Source organism: Oncorhynchus keta, chromosome 2 (assembly GCF_023373465.1).
Source record: "Oncorhynchus keta strain PuntledgeMale-10-30-2019 chromosome 2, Oket_V2, whole genome shotgun sequence".
Taxonomy (NCBI): domain Eukaryota; kingdom Metazoa; phylum Chordata; class Actinopteri; order Salmoniformes; family Salmonidae; genus Oncorhynchus; species Oncorhynchus keta.
Window position 1 is genome coordinate 81,547,553 of NC_068422.1, and position 26,185 is coordinate 81,573,737.

General features: G+C 44.4%; 1 protein-coding gene across 3 annotated transcripts in view; it reads right to left on the reverse strand.

Moving 5' to 3' along the window:
* The window catches only part of LOC127913234 (nuclear factor of activated T-cells, cytoplasmic 3-like), a 103,895-nt gene that overhangs the window by 67,836 nt on the left and 9,874 nt on the right, over positions 1 to 26,185 (reverse strand). For all 3 annotated transcript variants that reach the window (XM_052485061.1, XM_052485060.1, XM_052485064.1), the window contains exons 2-3: positions 12,529 to 13,696; positions 3,484 to 3,646 (exon numbers count right to left, since the gene is read on the reverse strand). In XM_052485061.1, coding sequence (XP_052341021.1) covers positions 3,484 to 3,646; positions 12,529 to 13,696 — 1,331 coding nt within the window. The remainder of the gene's footprint in view (positions 1 to 3,483; positions 3,647 to 12,528; positions 13,697 to 26,185) is intronic.

The window sequence follows — 26,185 nt, forward strand, 5'->3', positions numbered from 1 at the left end:
ATCAGGTTCTTCCAGAATGGTCCTGTATTTGGCTCCATCCATCTTCCCATCAATTTTAACCATCTTCCCTGTCCCTGCTGAAGTAAAGCAGGCCCAAACCATGATGCTGCCACCACCATGTTTGACAGTGGGGATGGTGTGTTCAGGGTGTTGCTTTTATGCCAAACATAACGTTTTGCATTGTTGCCAAAATGTTCAATTTTGGATTCATCTGACCAGAGCACCTTCTTCCACATGTTTGGCGTGTCTCCCAGGTGGCTTGTGGCAAACTTTAAACAACATTTTTTATGGATATCTTTAAGAAATGGCTTTCTTCTTGCCACTCTTCCATAAAGGCCAGATTTGTGCAATATTGTTGTCCTATGGACAGAGTCTCCCACATCAGCTGTAGATCTCTGCAGTTCATCCAGTGTGATCATGGGCCTCTTGGGCTGCATCTCTGATCAGTCTTCTCCTTGTATGAGCTGAAAGTTTAGAAGGACGGCCAGTTCTTGGTAGATTTGCAGTGGTCTGATACTCCTTTCATTTCAATATTATCTCTTGCACTGTGCTCCTTGGGATGTTTAAAGCTTGGGAAATCTTTTTGTATCCAAATACGGCTTTAAACTTCTTCACAACAGTATCTCGGACCTGCCTGGTGTGTTCCTTATTCTTCATGATGCTCTCTGCGCTTTTAACAGACCTCTCAGACTATCACAGTGCAGGTGCATTTATACGGAGACTTGATTACACACAGGTGGATTGTATTTATCATCATTAGTCATTTAGGTCAACATTGGATCATTCAGAGATCCTCACTGAACTTCTGGAGAGAGTTTGCTGCACTGAAAGTAAAGGGGCTGAATAATTTTGCACGCCCAATTTTTCAGTTTTTGATTTGTTAAAAAAGTTTGAAATATCCAATAAATGTCGTTCCATTTCATGATTGTGTCCCACTTGTTGTTGATTCTTCACAAAAAAATACAGTTTTATATCTTTATGTTTGAAGCCTGAAATGTGGCAAAAGGTCGCAAAGTTCAAGGGGGCCGAATACTTTCGTAAGGCACTGTAGTTCCATTAAAACCCCAACTAAAAGATGATCCTGAGGGAGTGGACTGGAAAGACAAGCCACCTCCTGGCTCTTATAAGCAGGGTTATTGTTGGGTTATGCAAACACACAGTCCTAGCCGGGGCATTGTTGGGTTACACACCACTGGTCATGGCCCATGATGCCATCCGCCCCGCTTCAGTCACCACACAAAGGATCCCTGTCCCCTGAGCATAAAATATTCACCCGCTGCCTGGCTCTGCTCTGGTTGTCAGCTGGATAACAGAACGGGAGCCCTGGGTCAGGAATGTGGCGCTACATAGGTTCTGTAACAGACCTCAGATCAAATAGTATTCAAACCCTTTCAAAATACTTGGGAGCCTTTTCTTGACACCTGCCTGGAGTGGAGTTGTAGTTGGACAGGGTTTGGACCTTTGGAACTTGTCCTTTGTAGCTCAGTTGGTAGAGCATGGCATTTGTAATGTCAGGGTAATGGGTTCAATTCCCGGGACCACCCATACGTAAAATGTATGCATGCATGACTGTAAGTCACTTTGGATAAAACCGTCTGCTAAATGGCATTTATTATTATTGGATTCACTGATCTAGTCAAGCTCAATCAAGCACAAGTTAAGTAACAGAAATATTTCAAATACTATTTCAACCCAGGTCTGGTACAGTAGTAAGGCAGAGGCTCACTCTGCCGCAGTCTCTGGGGTATCACATGACAGACAAACTAATTGGGCTTCGGGTACGGTGACTGCGATGATGTACCCTGCCCTGCTTGGCGTGCCTGCTGCAGCAGCTCACCATTTCTACCTGTACAGAGGGAGGGGTGGGGCGGTTATTGTTTGGTAATACTTACACATAATACTTGAATTCACTAGCACTGGCTGCCGTAACCTAGACGGCTGTACAGTTGAGGTACTGCATGTTGTGACAGTCCCAGTCTTGGCACCAGTCCTGATTCTACAAGGCACGGGCATCAATTTGATTTTTTTAATTTAAAAAATAAAAATGTAACCTTAATTTAACTAGGCAAGTCAGTTAAGAACAAATTCTTATTTACAAGGGCGGCTTACCCCAGCCAAACCCGGGCGACGCTGTGCGCCGCCCTATGGGACTCCGAATCACGACCAGATTTGATGCAGCCTGGATTCGAACCAGGTACTGCAGTGACGCCTCTTGCATTGAGATGCAGTGTCTTAGACCACTGCACCACTCGGGAGCCCTTTTCCAGACTGTCACTGTCAGTATAGATGCAGGTCACGTCCAGAACTGAACTGAGCTGCACTGCCTCTTGTAGTTACCATCAGAGAGTTTCTTAAGTTCTACTTCCTGCGTCCAGGTTGCTACACCGACATCATGGTTACATGACTAAGGTGATAGTTTCCCTGGTGGTATAGGTTCAATTCAGAAAAGTTTACCTTATGCAATCAAAGGTGTTATCACCTGCTCCACTAAGGCAGTTATTTATCTTTAAATTATGTGGGTAAAACAAAGCGCAAATTAAAAGTACGAATCTCGGAGCATCGTAGCACCATCTGGTGCAAAAACTCGACTTACCCAGTTGCGGCCCACTTTTTGGAAGCAAACCACTCGATTTCATCCTTATGTTATATTGTCATTGAACATGTCACCCTCCCTAGGAGAGGGGGTGACCTCGACAATTTATTGTTAAAACAAGAGGCTGTCTGGATCTTAATTTAAAGACCCTTGCTCCCTTCGGTCTCAACGTAGACTTTGATCTGAAGCCATTCTTGTGATTATTGTGATTTTGTGGTTCATTGTAAAAGTTTGTAGGCTTATGTAGCCAAATTGTATCTATGATCGTATGCTATCCATTTATGTTTTTTTATGCTATTTTAATATATCAGAATTAACCAATGATATCAGGCCACGATTAGACACCTGTGTGTGCCCTTTGACACTATATAAACTAGTCACGCCGCAGTGTTTGTCATTATACCCTGATGAAGACAGCTTGTCTGTCTAAACATTGGATATTAGGTTATTACATTATTGCATCTGAGCTCCTAGACTATGCGGCTCTACTTTCATTTTTCATGTGTTCTACTCCACTAGCCAGCACCTCGCCTAAATAGGTGTGCGTTTCTTTCGCCTCTAGGCTTACCTTATGTAACACACTGCAGGGCAGTCAGGCATCATGCTAACAGATGGGCACAACAAACTGGCCATGACCTACTGTATACTATGACCTAAAGAGCCATTTGACCGGTGTTTTGCCAGTTATTAGGTAAGGTTGGTTACACCAGCTGGTAATAACTGAATGTTTTGGTTATTGTGATTTCTATGGGTTATTCACTGACCATGTACTAGGCCAGTGAATTAGTGAGGAAGGTCCACCCGCTTTAACAATGTTGATGCCAGGGGCCTTTGAGCCCTGTCTGGAAAACAATCTAGGGGAAAGAGTACAATAAGTTATATGGTCTTACCTTGACAACAGGATGACCACCTGATGCAGCTTTGATCGCCCCTCTGCTTCCCTCCGTCTCGTAGTGTGCTCGGTGGTGGGCCTTGGGGTGCACCTCAACCTTCAGCTCGTACTGGCCAAACAGGTGGGGCAGGGGCCAGTCCAGGGGGGGTAGGGAAGAGGTCCTGGGGACAGACCGATACATAGACAATAAGGGTACTGATGGTTTGGATAACAACAAGATACAGATCACCTAGGCATTACCTAGGTGATCTATGGATAACAAATAGATATAGCCTATATCACCTACCTGTGAGCCGCTGTGACTACATAATCATCCTATGGATAACAAAAAGGCTCTATAATCAGAGATTTAGGTCTAACATATTAGCTAGCAGGGGCAGGTTAGAGCTAGTTAAGCCAGCTGGATTAATTCAAACCTGCCTTGGCAGCACAGTAGCTCTGTTTACAAACTACTGCCAGGCCAGCACACCCACATGTCCTACTCTAAGAACTAAGAGCATTTACTCGTAAGATGAGTCAATTTTAGTATAGAGAACCACTCAACTATCGCAATTGTATTTGGTCAGGGAAAAGAGGTTGTGCTTTTAACATAAATATGCTACTGGAATGTAGGTTTGACTGCCCTTAATCAAAGAGAATAAGTACATAGAAGAACCAATGCAATGACACATTATATATGCTAATATAAAGAAGTGAGAACACAACAGGTTGTGCTGAATCATGACCTCTGGAAACATTGTGGAGGATCACACTAGGCCTACACTAGGTCTGAGTGACACACAGAGTACAGTGTCTAAATGGGGCTGTAGGCTGTGTGTTCAACCCCATCAGGCAGACAGTGAATCATAGGTATTCCCACCAACATTAGGCTAACCATACTGGAATAATCACACTTGTAATAGGTCATGCAGGGACTGTAACTAGCAGTGAATCATGAAGGGGTTTTACACTATAAACGGTATATACATCCAACCTCAATGAGCTCGAGTTGTTTTGCAAGGAGGAATGGGAAAAAATGTCAGTCTCTCGATGTGCAAAACTGATAGAGACATACCCCAAGCGACTTATAGCTGTAATCGCAGCAAAAGGTGGCGCTACAAAGTATTAACTTAAGGGGGCTGAATAATTTTGCACGCCCAATTTTTCAGTTTTAAGGGGGCTGATTTGCAGCCCAATTTTTCAGTTTTTGATTTGTTAAAAAAGTTTGAAATATCCAATAAATGTCGTTCCACTTCATGATTGTGTCCCACTTGTTGTTGATTCTTCACAAAAAAATAGAGTTTTATATCTTTATGTTTGAAGCCTGAAATGTGGCAAAAGGTCGCAAAGTTCAAGGGGGCCGAATACTTTCGCAAGGCACTGTAGATGTATGGTTGTGTTGTTCAGCACTGTAGTATGGATGAGGCTGTGTCACAGGAGAGGCTGCAGGCTCATGTTTTTTTTCCCCTCTGTATGTTTTTATCTATGTAGGGCACAATCATATTTGAACAGCTGCACTCAAAAATAAACACTCCATCTGTGCCCATCCACACAGACAAACTGTCTCTCTCAGTGTGTCTCTGGGTAGCTTGGCTGGTCTATGGCTCTATTGATCTAGAACCTACAGAGAAATAATGTTCTAAAAACCTATTTAGGCAAATTATTGTGAAAACTATTTAGGATGTTAGTAATTCAACATCTACTAGCCTACACACTGAATCTTCATAAAAAAGACGGGGCTACATTGAGCCAGTTATAAAGACGGGGCTACATTGAGCCAGTTATAAAGACGGGGCTACATTGAGCCAGTTATAAAGACGGGGCTACATTGAGCTAGTTATAAAGACGGGGCTACATTGAGCCAGTTATAAAGACGGGGCTACATTGAGCCAGTTATAAAGACGGGGCTACATTGAGCCAGTTATAAAGACGGGGCTACATTGAGCCAGTTATAAAGACGGGGCTACATTGAGCCAGTTATAAAGACTTGGCTACATTGAGCCAGTTATAAAGACTTGGCTACATTGAGCCAGTTATAAAGACTTGGCTACATTGAGCCAGTTATAAAGACTTGGCTACATTGAGCCAGTTATAAAGACTTGGCTACATTGAGCCAGTTATAAAGACTTGGCTACATTGAGCCAGTTATAAAGACGGGGCTACATTGAGCCAGTTATGAAGACGGGGCTACATTGAGTCAGTTATGAAGACGGGGCTACATTGAGCCAGTTATAAAGACTTGGCTACATTGAGCCAGTTATAAAGACTTGGCTACATTGAGCCAGTTATAAAGACTTGGCTTCATTGAGCCAGTTATAAAGACTTGGCTACATTGAGCTAGTTCAGGAGCTCTCCGTATGTGTTCCATACAGCATGATAAAGGTGTTCCTGGTCTGTTACAGTTACAGGGAGACACAGTTTGCTCTAACACAGCACTGTGCAGTACAAATGGGGAAAAATGAAACGTGTGTAGGTGTGTGTGCGTCCATGGTCTATGAGTATGAGGAATGATACACACCACTGTAAGCTGTCCTAACAGGCAGACATTTACACCACATTATGCCTCTCTCTACAGTAACTATCCTAACCACGAAGGCTAGCCTAACCTTCTCCGCTAGTCAAAGAAAGTCACTAACCATTGCCTATTGTTTCTTTATGTGCCCATTGTCAGGTCGTGGCAAAACTAAAATTGTGCTTTCAACAGGCCATGCTATGTCAGACAAACATGCCACACAGAAATGCCCTCCACTCAGCCCTCACACAACATGCAGACCACAGACACCAAATAAAATGAATGTTAACTTGCTAAAGGCCAGGGAACTCAAAAAGAACTCAACAGAGTAGCAAAACATGAGTCAGTCAGTTTTTCCCTATCCTCCATGGCTCTATCGGAAGCTGGGCAGCTGGCTGACTCCGAACACCATCAGTCAGGCTAAATGGGAGAAATGTGGTGGCTGGCTTTCTTTGAAGCCGGTTCACTGAATAAACTGTTGTCCAGAGGAAAGAATGACATTTGAAGAAAGATAGAAGCACGTGCCTCTAACATTGTGGTATCGTACCACTGGCATCTGTTCCCATGCGATTTTCAGTCAAAGTAGGCTATAGGACAGCCTGTCCTGGTAGCCTAGATTCCCCCACAGCACATGGCAGAGGAAAGCCCCCATGAATATGATCACATTGCATACTATAAAGATGTACTGCACGAGTCACAACTATTCTAAATAAAAAATGTAGGCTTATCAGACCCAAATCAAGTCTATTCCTTCGAAGCTATTTGAATAAGGATTCTCCAATGAGCATTCTTTGTAGTCCAGAAGTCATCTTAATCTAGGTCTGGGAAACCGTCTCTAAAGGTTTAAGGCCTAAAAACAAAGGTGGGTGTAACAGTGGCTTGTCTCGTACCCTCCAATGCCACCGACATAACACCGGAAGTGTATGTTTTCCCTGGCCAGTGGCCACAGTAACACAAGAGGGGTTTGGTAGCTAGGAAACCTGAGCGTTGTGGCGGGCGGAGGGAGCCGGTTGAAGCAGAGGTCGGAGCCTGGATTTGCGTAACCTTTCTAGGGTATGCTGCTCGGTACCGCGGGGCTCTGGGGCTCCCAGTCTCCACCTGCGGCCTACAGCCGCTCCCCTGTACATCTCTCATTCTTTATTTAACTTTTATTTAACTAGGAAAGTCGTTCCAGTCTTTAGCTGCAGCGAACTGAAAAGAGGAGCGACCCAGGGATGTTTGTGCTTTGGGAACCTTTAACAGAATGTGACTGGCAGAACAGGTGTTTTATGTGGAGGATGAGGGCTGCAGTAGATCTCTCAGATAGGGGGAAGTGAGGCCAAAGAGGGTTTTTATAAAGAATCATCATCAACCAGTGGGTCTTGCGACGGGTATACAGAGATGACCAGTTTACAGAGATGTATAGAGTGCAGTAATGTGTCCTATAAGGAGCATTGGTGGCAAATCAGATGGCCGAATAGTAAAGAACATCTAGCCGGCTCGAGAGCACCCTTACACGCCTATCTATAAAATGCATCTCCGTAATCTAGCATGGGTAGGATGGTCATTTGAATCAGGGTTAGTTTGGCAGCTGGGGTGAAAGAGGAGCGATTACGATAGAGGAAACCAAGTCTAGATTGAACCAGATGTGCTGAGAGAAGGACAGTCATACTAGTCATACTCCCAAGTACTTGTATGAGGTGACTACCTCAAGCTCTAAACCCCCAGAGGTAGTAATCACACCGGTGGGGAGAGAGGCATTCTTCTTACCAAACCACATGACCTTTGTTTTGGAGACATTCAGAACAAGGTTAAGGGCAAAGAAAGCTTGTTGGACACTAAGAAAGCTATGTTGTAGTAGAGTTTAACACACAATCCGAGGAGGGGCCAGCTGAGTATAAGACAGGCATATAAATAGATGAAAGAGCTTCCTACTGCCTGAGCTATGTTGTTGATGTAAATTGAGAAGAGTGTGGGGCCTAGGATCGAGCCTTGGGGTACTCTCTTAGTGACAGACAGTGGCTGGGACAGCAGATTTTCTGACTTTATATACTGCACTCTTTGAGAGAGCTAGTTAGCAAACCAGGACAAAGACACCTCAGGGACACCAATAGTCCTTAGCCAGCCCACAAGAATGGAATGATCTACCGTATCAAAATCTTTGGCCAAGACAATAAAAATAGCAGCACAGCATTGCTTAGAATCAAAGGCAATGGTGACATCATTGAGGACCTTTAAGGTTGCAGTGACGCATCCATAACCTGAGCGGAAACCAAATTGCATACCAGAGAGAATACTATAGACATCAAGAAAGCCAGTCAGTTGATTATTGACAGGTTTTTCCAACACTTTTGATATACAGGCCAAAATAGAAATTGGCCTATAACAGTTAGGATCAGCTCGATCTCCCCCTTTAAATAAAGGACGAACCGTGGCTGCCTTCCAAGCAATGAGAACCTCCCCAGAAAGGAGAGCCATGTTAAAAAGGTCGGAGATAGGCTTGGTGATGATAGGGGCAGCAACCTTAAAGAAGAAAGGGTCTAAACTAGAGGTCGACCGATTAATCGGAATGGCTGATTAATTAGGGCCGATTTCAAGTTTTCATAACAATCGGAAATCTGTATTTTTGGGCACCGATTTCCGATTATTAAAAAAATAAAAAATAATCATAATATTTTTTATACCTTTTATTTAACTAGGCAAGTCAGTTAAGAACACATTCTTATTTACAATGACTGCCTAGGAACTGTGGGTTAACTGCCTTGTTCAGGGGCAGAACGACAGATTTTCACCTTATCAGCTCAGGGGTTTCAATCTTGCAACCGCACAGTTAACTAGTCCAACGCTCTAACCATTGCACTCCACAAGTAGCCTGCCTGTTACGCAAATGCAGTAGAAGCCAAGGTAAATTGCTAGCTAGCATTAAACGTATCTTATAAAAAAACTATCATAATCACTAGTTATAAGTATTAATCCAGTTTAGCAGGCAATATTAACCAGGTGAAATTGTGTCATTTCTTTTGCGTTCATTGCACGCAGAGTCAGGGTATATGCAACAGTTTGGGCTGGCTGGCTCATTGCGAACTAATTTGCCAGAATTTTACATAATTATGACATACATTGAAGGTTGTGCAATGTAACAAGAATTTTAGACTTAGGGATGCCACCCGTTAGATAAAATACTGAACGGTTCCGTATTTCATTGAAATAATAAAAGTTTTGTTTTCGAAATGATAGTTTCCGGATTCGATCATATTAATGACCAACGGCTCGTATTTCTGTGTGTTATTATGTTATTATTAAGTCTGATTTGATAGAGCAGTCTGAGCAGCAGCAGGCCCGTAATCACTCATTCAAACAGCACTTTTGTGCATTTTGCCAGCAGCAAGCACAGCGCTGTTTATGACTTCAAGCCTATCAGCCTAATGGCTGGTGTAACCAATGTGAAATGGCTAGCTAGTTAGCTGGATGTGCGCTAATACCGTTTCATACATCACTCGCTTTTAGATTTGGAGTAGTTATTCCCCTTGCGTTGCAAGGGCCACGGCTTTTGTGGAGCGATGGGTAACGATGCTTTGAGTGTGGCTGTTGTCGATGTGTTCCTGGTTCGAGCCCAGGTAGAGGCGAGGAGAGGGACGGAAGCTATACTGTTACACTGGCAATACTATAGTACCTATAATAACATCCAATAGTCAAAGGTATATGAAATACAAATGGTATAGAGAGATATAGTCCTCTAAATACTATATTAACTACAACCTAAAACCTCTTACCTTAGAATATTGAAGTCTCATGTTAAAAGGAACCACCAGCTTTCATATGTTCTCATGTTCTGAGCAAGGAACTTAAACATAAGCTTTTTTACATGGCACATATTTTACATGGCACATATTTTACATGGCACATATTTTACATGAAACATATTACTTTCTTCTCCAACACTTTGTTTTTACATTATTTAAACCAAATTGAACATGTTTCATTACTTATTTGAGGCTAAATTGATTTGATTGATGTTTTATATTAAGTTTAAATAAGTGTTAATTCAATATTGTTGTAATTGTCATTATTACAAATACATATATTTTATTATTATTTATTTTTAAATCGGCCGATTAATCGGCATCGGCGTTTTTTTTTGGTCCTCCAATAAATCGGCATCGGCGTTGAAAAATCATAATCGGTCCACCTCTAGTCTAAACCTTTGGACCCAGATGTTTTTTGGGGGTCCAAAAGGAGCTCCTATCGCACCTCAGACTCTGTGTCCGCCTGCAGGGAGAAACTTTGTAGCGGGCAGGGGAAAGAGGGAGGAGGTCTTTAAGTGAGAGAACTGCTCCTTAAAGTAACTAACTTTGGCCTTCCGGATAGCCTGAGTGCACTTGTTTGTAATTTGCCTGATCCAGTCAGCCTGAGTATGCGTGTGCCAAGCCATAAAGCCTTTCTTAGCCCCACTAAATGTCATATCAACCTGAATACCGGTATGTGAATATGGATGTCTATAGTTAGACCTGAGGTGGGATGGACTAGCCTGGTTATAGATCTTTTTGTGCAGTATAGCCAACTATAATGGTCATTTTCATGCCAATTGTCTATACAGAAAACAGATCTGGGATCAAGATATAAGGAGGGACTGGGAGGGAGGGCTCCCTGAATCCACCCCCGGTCTGTCTGAGGCTCAGACTCGGAGCCCCCCGCCCCATGCCTCTATTTCCTCCACCACCAGCCACTGAACACTGACAGACACCCAGCAGACAGACGCCAAGACCATCTGTTCAGCAGAACACCTCCCAGACACAGCTTCTCTGACTGGAGACTAGGGTTGTCACGATACCAGTGTGGCGAAATGATGATACCACATTTTCCTTGGTAAAAAAACAAACAGGAAGCAGACTAAACTCTATGGTTGTTTACAAAAAGGTTTTATTTTATACTATAGGACTGTTATGTCATAAGAAATTATATCTGCTTCATTTTTTGTTTTCTTGCCACGATACTTCTGAGTATCCCGATACTGGTATCATGGTGACAACCCTAGTGGAGACACTTCCAGAACCTTCTACAGCAGACAGGAGAAATCACCCCACAGTCACAGCACTCACTACATCCAACAGTGGAAGCCTACTCTAGTCCTAAAGACCTAATAATTTTATAAATAGTGGTTTATCCTAGATATGAATATACTCTTGTAGCAGGGTACTAGACCACTATAACAAGGTACAGTGTTGACCCCTTTCTGGAAGGTGTCTGAATTGGCAGCCAGACTGTGGTGTTTCAGGAAGGCTGGGTTAGTTGGTGGGGGTGTGGCCCCTCAGCCATATGTGACCTGTGCTGATTTATAGCGCTAGAGGCCAGAGCACACAAACAAGGCTGAGACTTCATCTGCTGCACACATTGGGAGAGCAGAGAAGGGAAACTTTAACCCGCTCTTTCTGATAGAAGTCAGTGCGTCACGACGATCAAGAGCTTCTGGTTACGCCGATTTCCAGATAAAAAGTGTGTGTGTGTGTGTGTGTGTGTGTGTGTGTGTGTGTGTGTGTGTGTGTGTGTGTGTGTGTGTGTGTGTGTGTGTGTGTGTGTGTGTGTGTGTGTGTGTGTGTGTGTGTGTGTGTGTGTGTGTGTGTGTGTGTGTGTGTGTGTGTGTGTGTGTGTGTGTGTGTGTGTGTGTGTGTGTGTGTGTGTGTGTGTGTGTGTGTGAGTGAGTGAGTGAGTGAGTGAGTGAGTGAGTGAGTGAGTGAGTGAGTGAGTGAGTGTGAGTGAGTGAGTGAGTGAGTGAGTGAGTGAGTGACGTGAGCATGTGCTTCCCCCCAGGCACCAACAACCTTATGTTACACGGTTGTGCTACTTCAGAAAGCGCCTTCATGTCTCTGTGGCTCATTAAATGTTTCAGCCCATGTGGGTCTAAAGCAGTGACCTAAAGTTTGAGAGCATTGGAGTCAAACCTACAGACACAATTATACCGGTATAAGCTACAGAATATTATACTAGTGCACCCCTGATAGGTGCAGACTAAGTGCAGGGTAGTTCCCCTGTTCCAATTCAATTAGACTACACAATTGTAACTTCGGAGCTCTGGATATCCGACTGCAAGCTCAAATTTGAGGAATGCTTGCCCAACTGTCCAAGCCATTGCATAACCAGGAGTGAACTGTAATCTAGTGCAATTAAACTTCATTCAATGTAAGAATCTTCCTTCATAAAATACTAGTACGAACAGTGTCTTAATGCTCTTATCGGGATCAAACAGGCTACTGAACATTTAGTTCTTTATCACTAATCCTGTAAAGGTCCCATAAAGGTTCCTATCTGTACCTTTCATGTACTCTACCTTAACCTAGTAATACTAATGACTCTGATGAGTGTATATTCATTCTAAATGCTGACTAAAGCTAAAGATTACTTGTGATTAGTGTTGCAAAATATCTTCCTTGGTTATTCAGATATCCTGGTTGGAGGATCCCCTCCCTGCTTATTCCTCCTGATTCTGGGAATCTTCCAACCAACATTTCTGGGAAAGTTTGTGGAATTTTCCAACGCTATCTGTGATTGAGAGGGCAGGTACAGGAAGTGACATACCTGAAGATGGGTGTGTGTCCTGGTTTGGGTTTGTTCCATGTGAAATGTGAGGGAACTGAGAGAAACTGTTCCCCTGGTCCGTCCTTCTTCAGGGAGTGCAAGGTGTCTTCCGAGGGAGAGTCCATGAGGGGGGACCCGTTCCCAGAGTCGTCCAGGCCCAGGTCCCCCTTCCCCCCCATGGAGCATGTCCGGTCCTGGGAAGTCTTCCTAGTCTTGGAGGGGATGTCTGCCTCGGAAGGGCAGCACTGGAACATGCCCATGGAGGGGCTTCCTATCCAGGTGTCCTCTGTCACGCTGCCCCTTGGGGACGGCTCGGGGGTGGGGATCGGGGAGTGGTGTGGGGACACGGAGCCCATTGGGTAGCAGATGTCTGCGCTGGAGTGGCGTCTCTTCCCGCAGGGTGAGGTGGGGCGTGAGGAGGGGCGGGACGACGGCCGGGGGCTCAGCCAGTTCTCGTCGGTGACGGAGGTGCGTGGGGAGTGGCAGGGGGAGACTCGGGGGGACAGGGAGTGGGAGGTGTGAAAGGCAGGGTGGTGGTGCTGATGCCCAACCCACAGACCCTCCTCCAGGACCCCAGGGTGAGGGGAGCAGCCAGGGGAGGTGCGGGGAGACCCCAGGGTAAACCTTGCGGCCGCTTCGTTCAGCTCAGAGTCCACGTCATCGTACTCGTGGGAGAAGGACTCGCAGGACGAGGCGTCTGAGAACCAGCTCCTGGAGGACAGGGAGCTGCAGGGGGACGGGCTGAGAGTTGAGTCCCGGTATGAGTGGTCTAAGGGCAGGTACAGGTGGTCCCTGGACAGGGGCCGGTCCCCATGGTGGTAGTCCCCATCATTACCTCTAAGATTGTCCTCGTTAGCGTCCATCTCCTGCTGACAGCTGGGGGAGATAGAGGTGATCTGGATGCTAGGACACTCAAAGGCTTTGGGAGGCCCCCCACCCCCACCTGCAGGGCTGGATTTGTTTTTGTTGACATTGTCCTGGACCTCATAAATGGGGTCGTACACCTTGTGGGACTGCAGGCGCTGATGGGGGGAGGAGCTGATGACTTGGGAGTGGGAGTGAGGCTGCATGCTGCCATTGCGAGACTGACCCATAGACTGGTTGTTGACCACGGACTGCTGGCCCACATTGAGGATGTAGAACGACGTATTGTCGTCAGGCTCCAGATCTGAAGAGGAATGATGGAGAGAAAAAGGACCATAAGTCACCATCACAATAACCGCTCTATGGGCCATACATTACCTATTTGTATTATATGAGGAGGATGCTAATACTTGTGATCTGGCAATACCTTTGAACTGAATTTATTTCAACAGAACATTACTTTTACCCCTATTCCTGTGAGATCTAAGAGCCACTGCACCGCCAGGAGAGTGATAAGGATAGACCCAGGCAAACAGCTCCACTATCTCCCTGACAAACACCTTTATTGGTGCTTTATTGCTGTGGTTTTCATTCTGCTAGTCTTGAACAGGAGTTGGCTTGACACACATACCACAGGAGGAGTTACTTTGCTTCGCTGCAAACAAGGATAGTCCTCATCTACAACAGTAGGTACATTATGGTCTACTGATAGGCTTCCTCCATTCCAGACATAGTCCTACATTCCAGAGGGGTGGGGGACGAGAGAGGTGTGTGTGTGTGTGTGTGTGTGTGTGTGTGTGTGTGTGTGTGTGTGTGTGTGTGTGTGTGTGTGTGTGTGTGTGTGTGTGTGTGTGTGTGTGTGTGTGTTTAGACGGGCAGAAAGAAAACGGGCATGGTTCCAAGAGGGATAACCGATGAGCATCGCTCCTCAGGAAACAAATTCACACAACGGTGCATGCTCTCTCCTGTCATCACGGCAGCACCAGCACTCTAATAATACACATCAGCCCTGCCTCAGTGATGGTCTGGCCACACACAGGCACAAAGACAGGCACACACACATACACAAATACAAGCACACACACAAAGGATAGGTGGCTCACAGACAACAACCTATTGTCCACCAACACCACTCTATTTGTAGTTATTGATAAACTGGCTGGACCTAACTGGGACACGTACACAGGACAGAGTCACTACACGCCCCTGGACTCATCACGAGAAATACACCATGTCACGTTCTATTCCATAGTTCTGTTCAATATTAGGACTTAGTACAAAGATGAAGAGAATTTGCAATATTGAACCCATGTAACTTTGTGAAAATACAGTTCACTTTTAACTACTGTTGCAGCAGTAGTGTAAATCACTTAACATAGTTGTGCTGTGCTCTCCTGTAAAGTACAAATAACCTAACCAAAGGTGCACATAATCATGATATTTACACACCCAGTTCATGTCATAGGCAATGGGGGTTTGAAATTGCTGTTCGAATACAAAACACTTTCCGCAAAAAAGCTTGTTCTTCAAAACAAAACACTTTTAAAGGACATTGAGAAGAGACATACATACATCCTGTGCGTCAACACATTTAGGAAACCACAGTCTTCTAAAGCGAAAGATTAATGGAAATATCAGAATCAGACTGTAAAAAGGAACATTTTAGGAGAGGAGCAGCCTACTCAATTCTCTCTCTCCCACTCTCCCCCACCCCCTCTCTCTCCCACTCCCTCCCTCTCACTCCCCCTCCCTCTCTCACTCCCACCCTCTCACTCCCCCTCCCTCTCTCACTCCCTCCCTCGCAGCAGTCTATTCATAGCTGCTCCACAGTGGCCCTGCCTGCCTGTCAGTGTCACAAGACTGCTGTATCCTGTGACGACAGAGGGAGACATCATCTGACTGACAGAGGGATAGACGGAATGTATGGTGTGTGTATGGAGGAGGACCACAGAGAGGGTCAACAGCCTGCTGCACTGTGCCGCCTCGACCCGCCCCCCCGAGCCCTCAGAGGAAGGACAAGACAACACACTAACAAAGGCATGGCGTACAGTATGTGGACGGATACACTAACTAAAGCACTGCTATCGGGCTGGATGGTCATGCACTGTAGGCCAAGCTTTCCATAGCATCTGGAAAAACACACACATTTACATTGTGTTGTTCTGTTACTTACTAGTCAAGTTTCAAAAAATAAATAATTCAAAAGTAGTGTGGCACGGTATACTGAAACGCTTGTACTTTTCTGATACTAGAAGCTGAAAAACGATTTTGTACTAGAATTAGTATTACTTTTGGTACTTCTGTCAAATGTTTCTCACGGCGTCTACTGATTGAGAGAGGATCAAGTCTATCATTGCAGTCCCCTTGTAGCACAACAATACGCGGCCTCTAGACTAGCTCTAGACTAGCCTGTCCTGAGGAACTCGCTGGGAGTCTGGGCTGCATCACCACTTGCGCTGCACAGAAGTTAACACGCTTAAACGTCATGAAGAAATGTTGAAAACTGTTGATTACTGTTGGCTAAACAATGTCCAAGAGCTACATAATACAACACTTTACAAAGCAGAAAGATAACGTTACCGGTAGCTTACAGCTTTGTAGGCAAACTGTCCTTCCTAGCTTACAGCTTTGTAGGCAAACTGTCCTTCCTAGCTTACAGCTTTGTAGGCAAACTGTCATTCCTAGCTTACAGCTTTGTAGGCAAACTGTCCTTCCTGGCTTACAGCTTTGTAGGCAAACTGTCCTTCCTAGCTTACAGCTTTGTAGGCAAACTGTCCTTCCTAGCTTACAGCTTTGTAGGCAAACTGTCCTTCCTAGCTTACAGCTTTGTAGGCAAACTGTCCTTCCTAGTTTACAGCTTTGTAGGCAAACTGTCCTTCCTAGCTTACAGCTTTGTAGGCAAACTGTCCTTCCTAGCTTACAGCTTTGTAGGCAAACTGTCCTTCCTAGCTTACAGCTTTGTAGGCAAACTGTCCTTCCTAGCTTACAGCTTTGTAGGCAAACTGTCCTTCCTAGCTTACAGCTTTGTAGGCAAACTGTCCTTCCTAGCTTACAGCTTTGTAGGCAAACTGTCATTCCTAGCTTACAGCTTTGTAGGCAAACTGTCCTTCCTAGCTTACAGCTTTGTAGGCAAACTGTCCTTCCTAGCTTACAGCTTTGTAGGCAAACTGTCCTTCCTAGCTTACAGCTTTGTAGGCAAACTGTCCTTCCTAGCTTACAGCTTTGTAGGCAAACTGTCCTTCCTAGCTTACAGCTTTGTAGGCAAACTGTCCTTCCTAGCTTACAGCTTTGTAGGCAAACTGTCCTTCCTAGCTTACAGCTTTGTAGGCAAACTGTCCTTCCTGGCTTACAGCTTTGTAGGCAAACTGTCCTTCCTAGCTTACAGCTGAAGCTAACATCAATTCACTACCCTAGTACCTTGTTTATGATTACATGCAGTATACAAACCATAACGCAAAATATTGCAGATTTCAAAGCTTATTGTCATCAAAACTTTTATTCATTCACTTAATCTCCCCCGCCTCAGTTTCTCCAAGTCAAGATCATTTTTGCTCAGCATTAGTCTCTCTCTGTGTGTGAGAATGACGCCAGGGGTCTTAAAGAGACAGCACAGACTTTGATCAAAGAAGAGATTGGTTCTTCTATGCACATTTAGTTGATCAGTACAATAAAATAAGTCCCAAATGGAAGGGAAACAGATTGTTTTTATATCTGCAGTCCCATGAAATCAGTGAAAACAATCTCAATAACTAAAAGGCATGCACACATCCTACTGAATATGATTTCATCTGTATTGTGAATAGGCCTAGTCTAAATCTTGATGACCCAGTTTAACAATAGACTAGAGATTTTCCATTCAAATAAATTATTACCATTATGTTGTCATGTAGTTAGTTATTTGTTTTACCAAAGCCAAACTGATTGTATGACTGACTCATTAATGCATACATTCAAAAATGTAATGACATCTACTGCCATTCTGTGACTTGGCTAATATGCCTTCTTTTTTCCCTTGGTATTGTTTTGGTATTGTGATGGTATCAAGTATTGTGATAGTAAACTGGTATTGGTATCAAAATCTAAATACTGGTATCGTGACAACACCCTTCAAAAGGCACAGGCTTGGACAGCCCTGGTAGTTTCCCACGCAATTCAATAAATGTAGCCAATTCAATAAACGGTCAACGGTAGAAATCGAGTTAGACAAACCTGTAGGCCAATACTTTGTGAATCACATTGCGTTAAAGAAATCCATTGGGGGATATGAATTGAAAGTGGAAAACAATTCAGTTTACATTAGCCAGAAGTAAGCACTCAAAATACATTTGCCTGGATATTTAAAGTGCAAAGAAGCCAATATTCACTGCCAAATGCAGACATATTAAGAAGGGGTTACTTTCAAGGCAGTCATTTTCAATTGCATATTAATTAACAAGAGCAGGTTCACAAATACACCTCAGTTATTAAAGATCTATTGAATATTGTCTGTTTCCAAGAGCCTGCTGGAAAGAGAGAAAACTATCTGCCAACTGTGTTGTACGTGTGTGTGTGTGTGTGCGTGTGTGTGTGTATGTGTATGTGTGAGGCACCTGTTGTGTTGTATATGTACATCTCCCCCTCATTTAAATGCTGTTCTAAATGATTGAGGTGGCATGGCCAGCCATCAATTAATACTCAACCCTACCACACTGCAGGCTTCCAGCTCAGTTCATTAACATCACTCACTCAATGATGAGAGACAGAAAGAAATGGTCATCTCCCTGTCTTGTCTGTGACCACTGACAGACATACAGCAAGAACAGAGTCAGACACAACACATGAGCCAATTAACAAAGGAAGCAGTGAAGCCATCTGATCTCAATCCAATTTTCCCAGCAGTGGGTCATTAAATATCTTCTGGTTCTTATGAAGGGCTCTTTGTTTTATTCTATCAAGAACTGTCTACAAAATAATGTATCACAGTAACGAACAGATAGAGTGGGAAGGGCCCTATCTACATTCCTAACATATATGTTCATCGCGGTCACATCAAACTGTTCACATGTGAAGTGCAGTTTTGACAGTGGTGTTTTCCTGCTGATTGCATTATGAAATTAACATTCACCTGTAGCCAACTGCTTTGTGCGCATGGCTGCACTTAAAATGTGAAGAACTCTGTCCCAGAGTCGGTAAGCTAACCAATAGAATAGGTAACCTACACTTTTCTACTATAGTAGATTGACATAGGCTAGTGATTTAGCTGTTTGTTACTCATTTTGTTGGCTGTGGAAAAGTAAATGTTATTCTAACATGTTCAAAGTGAACATCAGAATTTGTTAAGAAGGACCACATCATTGTTTTGTTAATATTAATTACCATATTCTAAATATTATTTCCATCATTCTGAGCACAGTGTGTGGACGCCCTAACCAATGCCCTAACCAATGCAAATGGGTCTGGTAAATTTCTCAAAATGTCCTGTGAATTAAAATGTTGCCGGTCAAATGTCCGGCACCACATTCTGCTAACGGAAACCCTGGGGCACGTTCGCTACAAAAATATTTTTTTTTTGTGACAAAACCATCAGAAGAGTTGAAAATGTGATGGAGACCCATTCGGCACATGAGAATTTAATCTCAAAAGTCATTTTTATTTGCAACTACATCATCATTCACAGCCTTTTACCCACAACAAGTCAATTTGATGGAAACATCTCTGGTGGGAAAATGTGGATTTTAGAATATTCGCATGAAAATCGGTCACCAATCTGATGGAAACAGCTATTGTCAAAAGTCTCATCATTGTCCTACTTCCACATGGCATTGGAAAGGCCTGTGAAGTCTGACTGTACTTTATACAGCATATAGGCTACAATCTGTATGTGAGTGAAAGTGTGTTTAAATGCTCTGCATGACCAGTCTAAGAGCTCATTAGGTGTATGTTTTATGACGTGGAAACCCTCTTGCTCCACAAGCTCCGCCAGCCTCCTCAGATGACTGATCTGAAACCCTCTTGCTCAACAAGCTCCGCTAGCCTCCTCAGATGACTGATCTGAAACCCTCTTGCTCCACAAGCTCCGCCAGCCTCCTCAGATGACTGATCTGAAACCCTCTTACTCCACAAGCTCCGCCAGTCTCCTCAGATGACTGATCTGAAACCCTCTTGCTCCACAAGCTCTGCCAGTCTCCTCAAATGACTGATCTGAAACCCTCTTGCTCCACAAGCTCCGCCAGTCTCCTCAGATGACTGATCTGAAACCCTCTTGCTCCACAAGCTCCGCCAGCCTCCTCAGATGACTGATCTGAAACCCTCTTGCTCCACAAGCTCCGCCAGCCTCCTCAGATGACTGATCTGAAACCCTCTTGCTCCACAAGCTCCGCCAGCCTCCTCAGATGACTGATCTGAAACCATCCTGTTAATGCGGTTTCATCACACTGGATGGTCTTCTGGGGGAGGAAGGAAGGGGAAAGAGGTTTACAGACAGAGAGGGGGAGGGTTGAGAGAAAAAGACAGAAGGGGGAGGGAGAGAAGAAAGGGGGTGCTTCTGGGGGAGGCAGGGGAGGGGAGTGGGTGCCCTGGCTCACACCCCTCTGAGACCAGATTAGCCCACTGGAACGCCACTGAATACCTGGCGAAGGGGCTCCCCTGGGGGTGTCAGACCCCAACCACCTGCTCTCTGGAGGAGAAGAGGGGGATAGAGGAGGAAAGAGGCAAGGAGGAGGCAAAGAGGAGAGCAGAAAGGAGGAGGAGAGGAGGAGAAAGGAGGAGGAGAGGGGGGAGAGGGTAGTCGGGGATGCATGTGGATCAGACAGGTCTAAGAAAGCTGGTCAACATGACCACAACCCTCCTGTCCCTGTTTTAGAACCATTATATCAACAAACTATCATTAAAATTCCCTCACACACTCTGGCCCACGCACGTATGCACGCACACATCAAACCAAATGCTCAAAGGTTGAATTAATGGATCTATGATTTATGACATTGACGGAGCCTCATACGAGATATGAGTCAGTCCTCTGGAAAAGTTCCTGGTAAGACATGAGGTCAGATGAGTTAAATTCTCCTTTATCTCATCTGAACATCTCATAATCTAACCAGACAATGAATAGAAAGCACAGCTGCTTTACTCTACTCCTGGTCTAGCCTGGCCTGAGGCCCCTACTCCTCCCTCTTCTCCTCTCTTCTCCACTTCTGACAGGCTGCAAGAGGATTGCGTCATACACAACTAAAGTGCCCCCACATCAGACTGCCGATCTGGTTAAATAAAGAGCCCTAAGAGGCTTTGCTGTTCCTAAGCTAATAATAGCTGGAAATCGCCTGGCAGTGGAGTTAAATAGACGTTTTGCTATAGGTGATGTAGGATAGGCCTCTCCGTGACACACCCCAGGGTCAACCATGTTGCATTCTCCACCATCCCCAGGCAACCTGACGGGCAGCCCCAACTAAGAGGCCTCCGAGGTGGCCTCGACCTGCCTCAGACATCACCTTCTCTCTGGATCCCTGGGGATTCTCAGTGGTCTGGCCGCTCACGCCTCTTCTCCTCTCCTTCCCCGGCACAGGCTCTCCTCATGGTCTACCCTGCCCTGGAGTGGGTCAGGGTCATCTGGTCATTATTACTGACACACGTCATGTCCTAAGAAACAGCCTTCGGTTATAGTAAGGGGATCTACCACTCTCTTGTTGCCTCGCTCTACCTCTCTCTCGCGTGACAAATTCATCACCATGAACTGTTCTTTCATTTACCCTTTTTCTCTGTGCTGCTACACCTGTGTTGTGTGTGCGTGCGCTCATGCATGCGTTAGTGCGTACATACACTACCATTCAAAAGTTTGGGGTCACTTAGAAATGTCCTTGTTTTTGAAAGAAAAGCAACATTTTTGTTGATTAAAATAACATCAAAATGATCTGAAATACAGTGGGGCAAAAAAGTATTTAGTCAGCCACCAATTGTGCAAGTTCTCCCACTTAAAAAGATGAGAGAGGCCTGTAATTTTTATCATAGGTACACTTCAACTATGACAGACAAAATGAGAAAAAAAAATCCAGAAAATCACGTTTGTAGGATTTTTAATGAATTTATTTGCAAATTATGGTGGAAAATAAGTATTTGGTCCCCTACAAACAAGCAATATTTCTGGCACTCACAGACCTGTAACTTCTTCTTTAAGAGGCTCCTCTGTCCTCCACTCATTACCTGTATTAATGGCACCTGTTTGAACTTGTTATCAGTATAAAAGACACCTGTCCACAACCTCAAACAGTCACACTCCAAACTACAAGACCAAAGAGCTGTAATAGGTAAGCAGCTTGGTTTGAAGAAATCAACTGTGGGAGCAATTATTAGGAAATGGAAGACATACAAGACCACTGATAATCTCCCTCGATCTGGGGCTCCACGCAAGATCTCACCCCGTGGGGTCAAAAGAAATCCCAGAACCACACGGGGGGACCTAGTGAATGACCTGCAGAGAGCTGGGACCAAAGTAACAACAAGTCTACCATCAGTAACACAATACGCCAGGGACTCAAATCCTGCAATCCTACATGTCCCCCTGCTTAAGCCAGTACATGTCCAGGCCCGTCTGAAGTTTGCTAGAGAGCATTTAGATGATCCAGAAGATTGGGAGAATGTCATATGGTCAGATGAAACCAAAATATAACTTTTTGGTAAAAACTCAACTCGTCGTGTTTGGAGGACAAAGAATGCTGAGTTGCATCCAAAGAACACCATACCTACTGTGAAGCATGGGGGTGGAAACATCATGCTTTGGGGCTGTTTTTCTGCAAAGGGACCAGGACGACTGATCCGTGTAAAGGAAAGAATGAATGGGGCCATGTATCATGAGATTGAGTGAAAACATCCTTCCATCAGCAGGGGCATTGAAGATCGTGGCTGGGTCTTTCAACATGACAATGATCCCAAACACACCGCCCGGGCAACGAAGGAGTGGCAAAGAAGGTCCTGGAGTGGCCTAGCCAGTCTCCAAATCTTTGGAGGGAGTTGAAAGTCCGTGTTGCCCAGCAACAGCCCCAAAACATCACTGCTCTAGAGGAGATCTGCATGGAGGAATGGGCCAAAATACCAGCAACAGTGTGTGAAAATGTTTGACCTCTGTCATTGCCAACAAAGGGTATATAACAATGTATTGAGAAACTTTTGTTATTGACCAAATACTTATTTTCCACCATAATTTGCAAATAAATTCATTAAAAATCCTACAATGTGATTTTCTGGATATTTTTTTCTCATTTTGTCTGTCATAGTTGAAGTGTACCTATGATGAAAAGTACAGGCCTCTCTCATCTTTTTAAGTGGGAGAACTTGCACAATTGGTGGCTGACTAAATTCTTTTTTGTCCCACTGTACAGCTGATTTTTCAAGATAAACTTAGATTAGCGAACAACGTGCCATTGGAACACAGGAGTGATGGTTGCTGATAATGGGCCTCTGTATGCATATGTAGATATCCTATAAAATCAGTTTCCAGCTACAATAGTCATTTACAACATTAACATTGTCTAAACTGTATTTCTGATCAATTTGATGTTATTTTAAATTGACAATTTAAAAATAAATAACTTTTCTTTCAAAATCAAGGACATTTCTAAGTGACCCTAAACTGTTGAACGGTGGTGTACGTGTCCTCCAGAGCCACACAGGGCTCAGTCAGTGTGTGTGAGGCCTGGAGGTAACAGTAGTAACCTAACGCTGGGTTCCCTTTGTGTATCCAGGCAGGTTGATTAGACACACGTCTCTGTTTAGACCCCCTGCACACTGGGCTTTGTTCAGGGCCTGGCTCTCCTTTCTACTCTCCTCAAGAGCTGCTGACCAACACAGAGCCAGGGGCTGGAACAGTGGGGGACTCATTGACTGAAGCAGGACTTGCACGGAGTACTAATTAGCCATCCAACCAACTCTGAAATAACATAAAGAACAGTCCATTTCTAGCTCATCATTTCTGTTACTTACTGTAGTAAAAGGCCATCTATCTACCCTCAACATTTTGCAGCAGCTTTTTAATGATACAATTGTATAACTATTACCATCTGTAATAGCTCAATTACACATCGTTACACAATTATAACCATTATTTAATAGTCTGGATTTTGGTCAAATAATGCCTTGGAGTTGATACGTCATCTTTATCAGACAATAGTGACCACCTGAAGAACACATTTAATTACTTCCTTTCTGTTCTGCCTATCCAACAACTGAGCTGCCTGCCTGGCTGGCTGACTGACTGGCTGGCTACCTGCCCCCATTTCTAAACACAGAGGCTGTGACGCACAAGGCACGCATACTGTACTGTATATTACTGTTAGTAGGGCTGGCCTGGCCTACACCTGTGGCCCTCAATGCTGACTAGAGGGGGAGGAGTGGGGATGCCTCAAACCTCCCGTTGAACTCTGTAGGTCGGCTATGTGTGTGAGAGAGGGGTAGGGAAAGAGAGAAGGGGGAGAGAGACAGAGACAAAAAGAGCCTAGGAGTTATATAGAAATAGAAAATAGCTACCCATTTTGTTTTAAAGATGTTTTAGTGTCACAGACACCGGATAGGTGTTGTTTTACAGGGTCAGTGTCACGACTCCGACCGAAGGTGGCTACTCTTCCCGTTCGGGTGGTGCTCAGCGGTCGTCGTCACCAGCCTACTAGCTGCCACTGATTCTTTTCTCCCCCTCCTTATGTGTTTATTGATTACACCTGTTTTGAGTTGGTTGTAATTAGTTGGGCTTTATTAGTCAGCCTGTTTCTTTGTGCGAGATTGATTATTGTAACCCTGGTGTTCGTTACAGACGAACGTGTTGTATGATCGTATATAGTGCTGGACTGTTTTCGTTCCCAGTGTCCGGGCCATTTTGGTTTTGAGCACCCAGTGTTTAGTGGGGTGGCCGTGGTTCACCGTGTGTGCATTAAAAGAGCACTATATATATTGAACTCTGTTTTCCCTGCGCCTGACTTCATACTCACAACACCCAGTACGTTACAGTCAGCCATATTAGTACAGCTTGAGGGCACATCGACAGACTGACAGATTTGACTCAAACCAGCGACCTTTTGGCTACTGGCCTAAAGCTCTAACCGCTAGGCTACCTGCTGCTCCATTTAGTGATGGGCTGTACATAACTTGTGCAGTACAGCTCTAGGTAGGCCTAATCTACCATTTATTTGATAGATGATTTAACCGAATCGGAGTTTAGCACTGTCGGGACTTTGATGTTATTATTACTAGACCTACGCGGAGCATGAGGGATATAATCCATACTTTTGACCGCACTGACGGTCTGAAATAGTACATCCGGCCCCGTAGAGGCCCAATGAACCTGACGGCTGGCTTAGCCAACGCTAACACATGTTTGTTAGATAAATAAAGCTCCCTAATTAAGCATCTCATGCTTAATGATACAATTATAGGATAAACATTGAGAGTGGCCCAGTGGCCACCTGAATTAAAAAGCACCCAGTGCAATAGGTTCACAGAAAAAGGCTATTCATATAGCCTACTATAGCATTTAAACTCATTTTAGTTTACTTATTTAATCAGTTAATATTAGTCCCATAAGACAAGAATTCCCTTTTGCAGAAATGTTATGTTACATGTTTTATATAGTCCTGGGTACATCTATTTTTCACATCACATACATTTATCCAGTTGCCTATGTACCAATAGGCTTCATACAGTCAACCGTGGTTGGTCACTGACTGTCAAACTACCCAGGCTGCATCCATTGGTTAACAGTGGTCAGGCAGTATGAGCGGTGACCCCCAGCTACAGTACATTAGATGATTGTCCTTTGAGCCGCGAATGCAGTAGTGACGATAACACAGCCCAACAAACAGCCTGCAATAACCCAGGGCAGATAGATAACATCAGTGGCTACTGCTCTGCTCACAGTACAACCTAGCCAGGGTGACATTTAAACAATATGCCTGTCCGCGCTGACTGTGCATAAGCCTGATCCAGAGAAGGGGGGAGATAGGGAGAGGGAGGAGTGAAAGCAAGGGAGACAGAGCAGAGAAGTACTATGTGGGACTGAGAGTAAAACTGAAATCTGGGTTGACATTTGCAAACTGTGAGTCTGGAAAAGAGCAGAGACTGAACTAAATAGGTATTTGATCAAACTGACAAAATAGAGTGTGAAAGGATGGGGTGGCCCCAGAATGTATACACACACCTCTTAGTGCTAAGTAACATTGAATTTCAACTACAATATTTGTTTGTCTCCTATAAATAAAACTCAACGCACAGTCAGTTGGAAAACAACTTGAAGGTGGAGCTGAGTAGATGAAGACGAAGGCCTACTGCATTAGGAGTCCTTCACTAACTCAGCATCCCTTGGGGTCTCTGGGCTGAGACAAGATTTAACAGACTCATATCATAATATGTACTATTTATCATACAGTATAATAGGAATATAATATGTAATATCATCATAATAATGTATGTAATATCCTTCTCCTCCACTCCCCTCTCCAGTCACAGTCCCTAGTGATGATGTAATATAATATATGCCATTTAGCAGACGCTTTTATCCAAAGCGACTTACAGTCATGTGTGCATACATTCTATGTATGGGTGGTCCCGGGAATCGAACCCACTACCCTGGCGTTACAAGCGCCATGCTCTACCAACTGTGCTACAGAAGGACCAGATGTCCCTCCTTACACAACTGTAACAGCAGCAGTAAGCTACTGGCCCCGAGAGTAAATTGTGCAACCATGGAGTGGAGAAGGAAGAGGTGGAGGGGGACCTTCGGGGCCGTAAGAAGGAAGTGGAGTGTCCCTGGGTGGAGATATGGCCGTGCTGTCTGGGG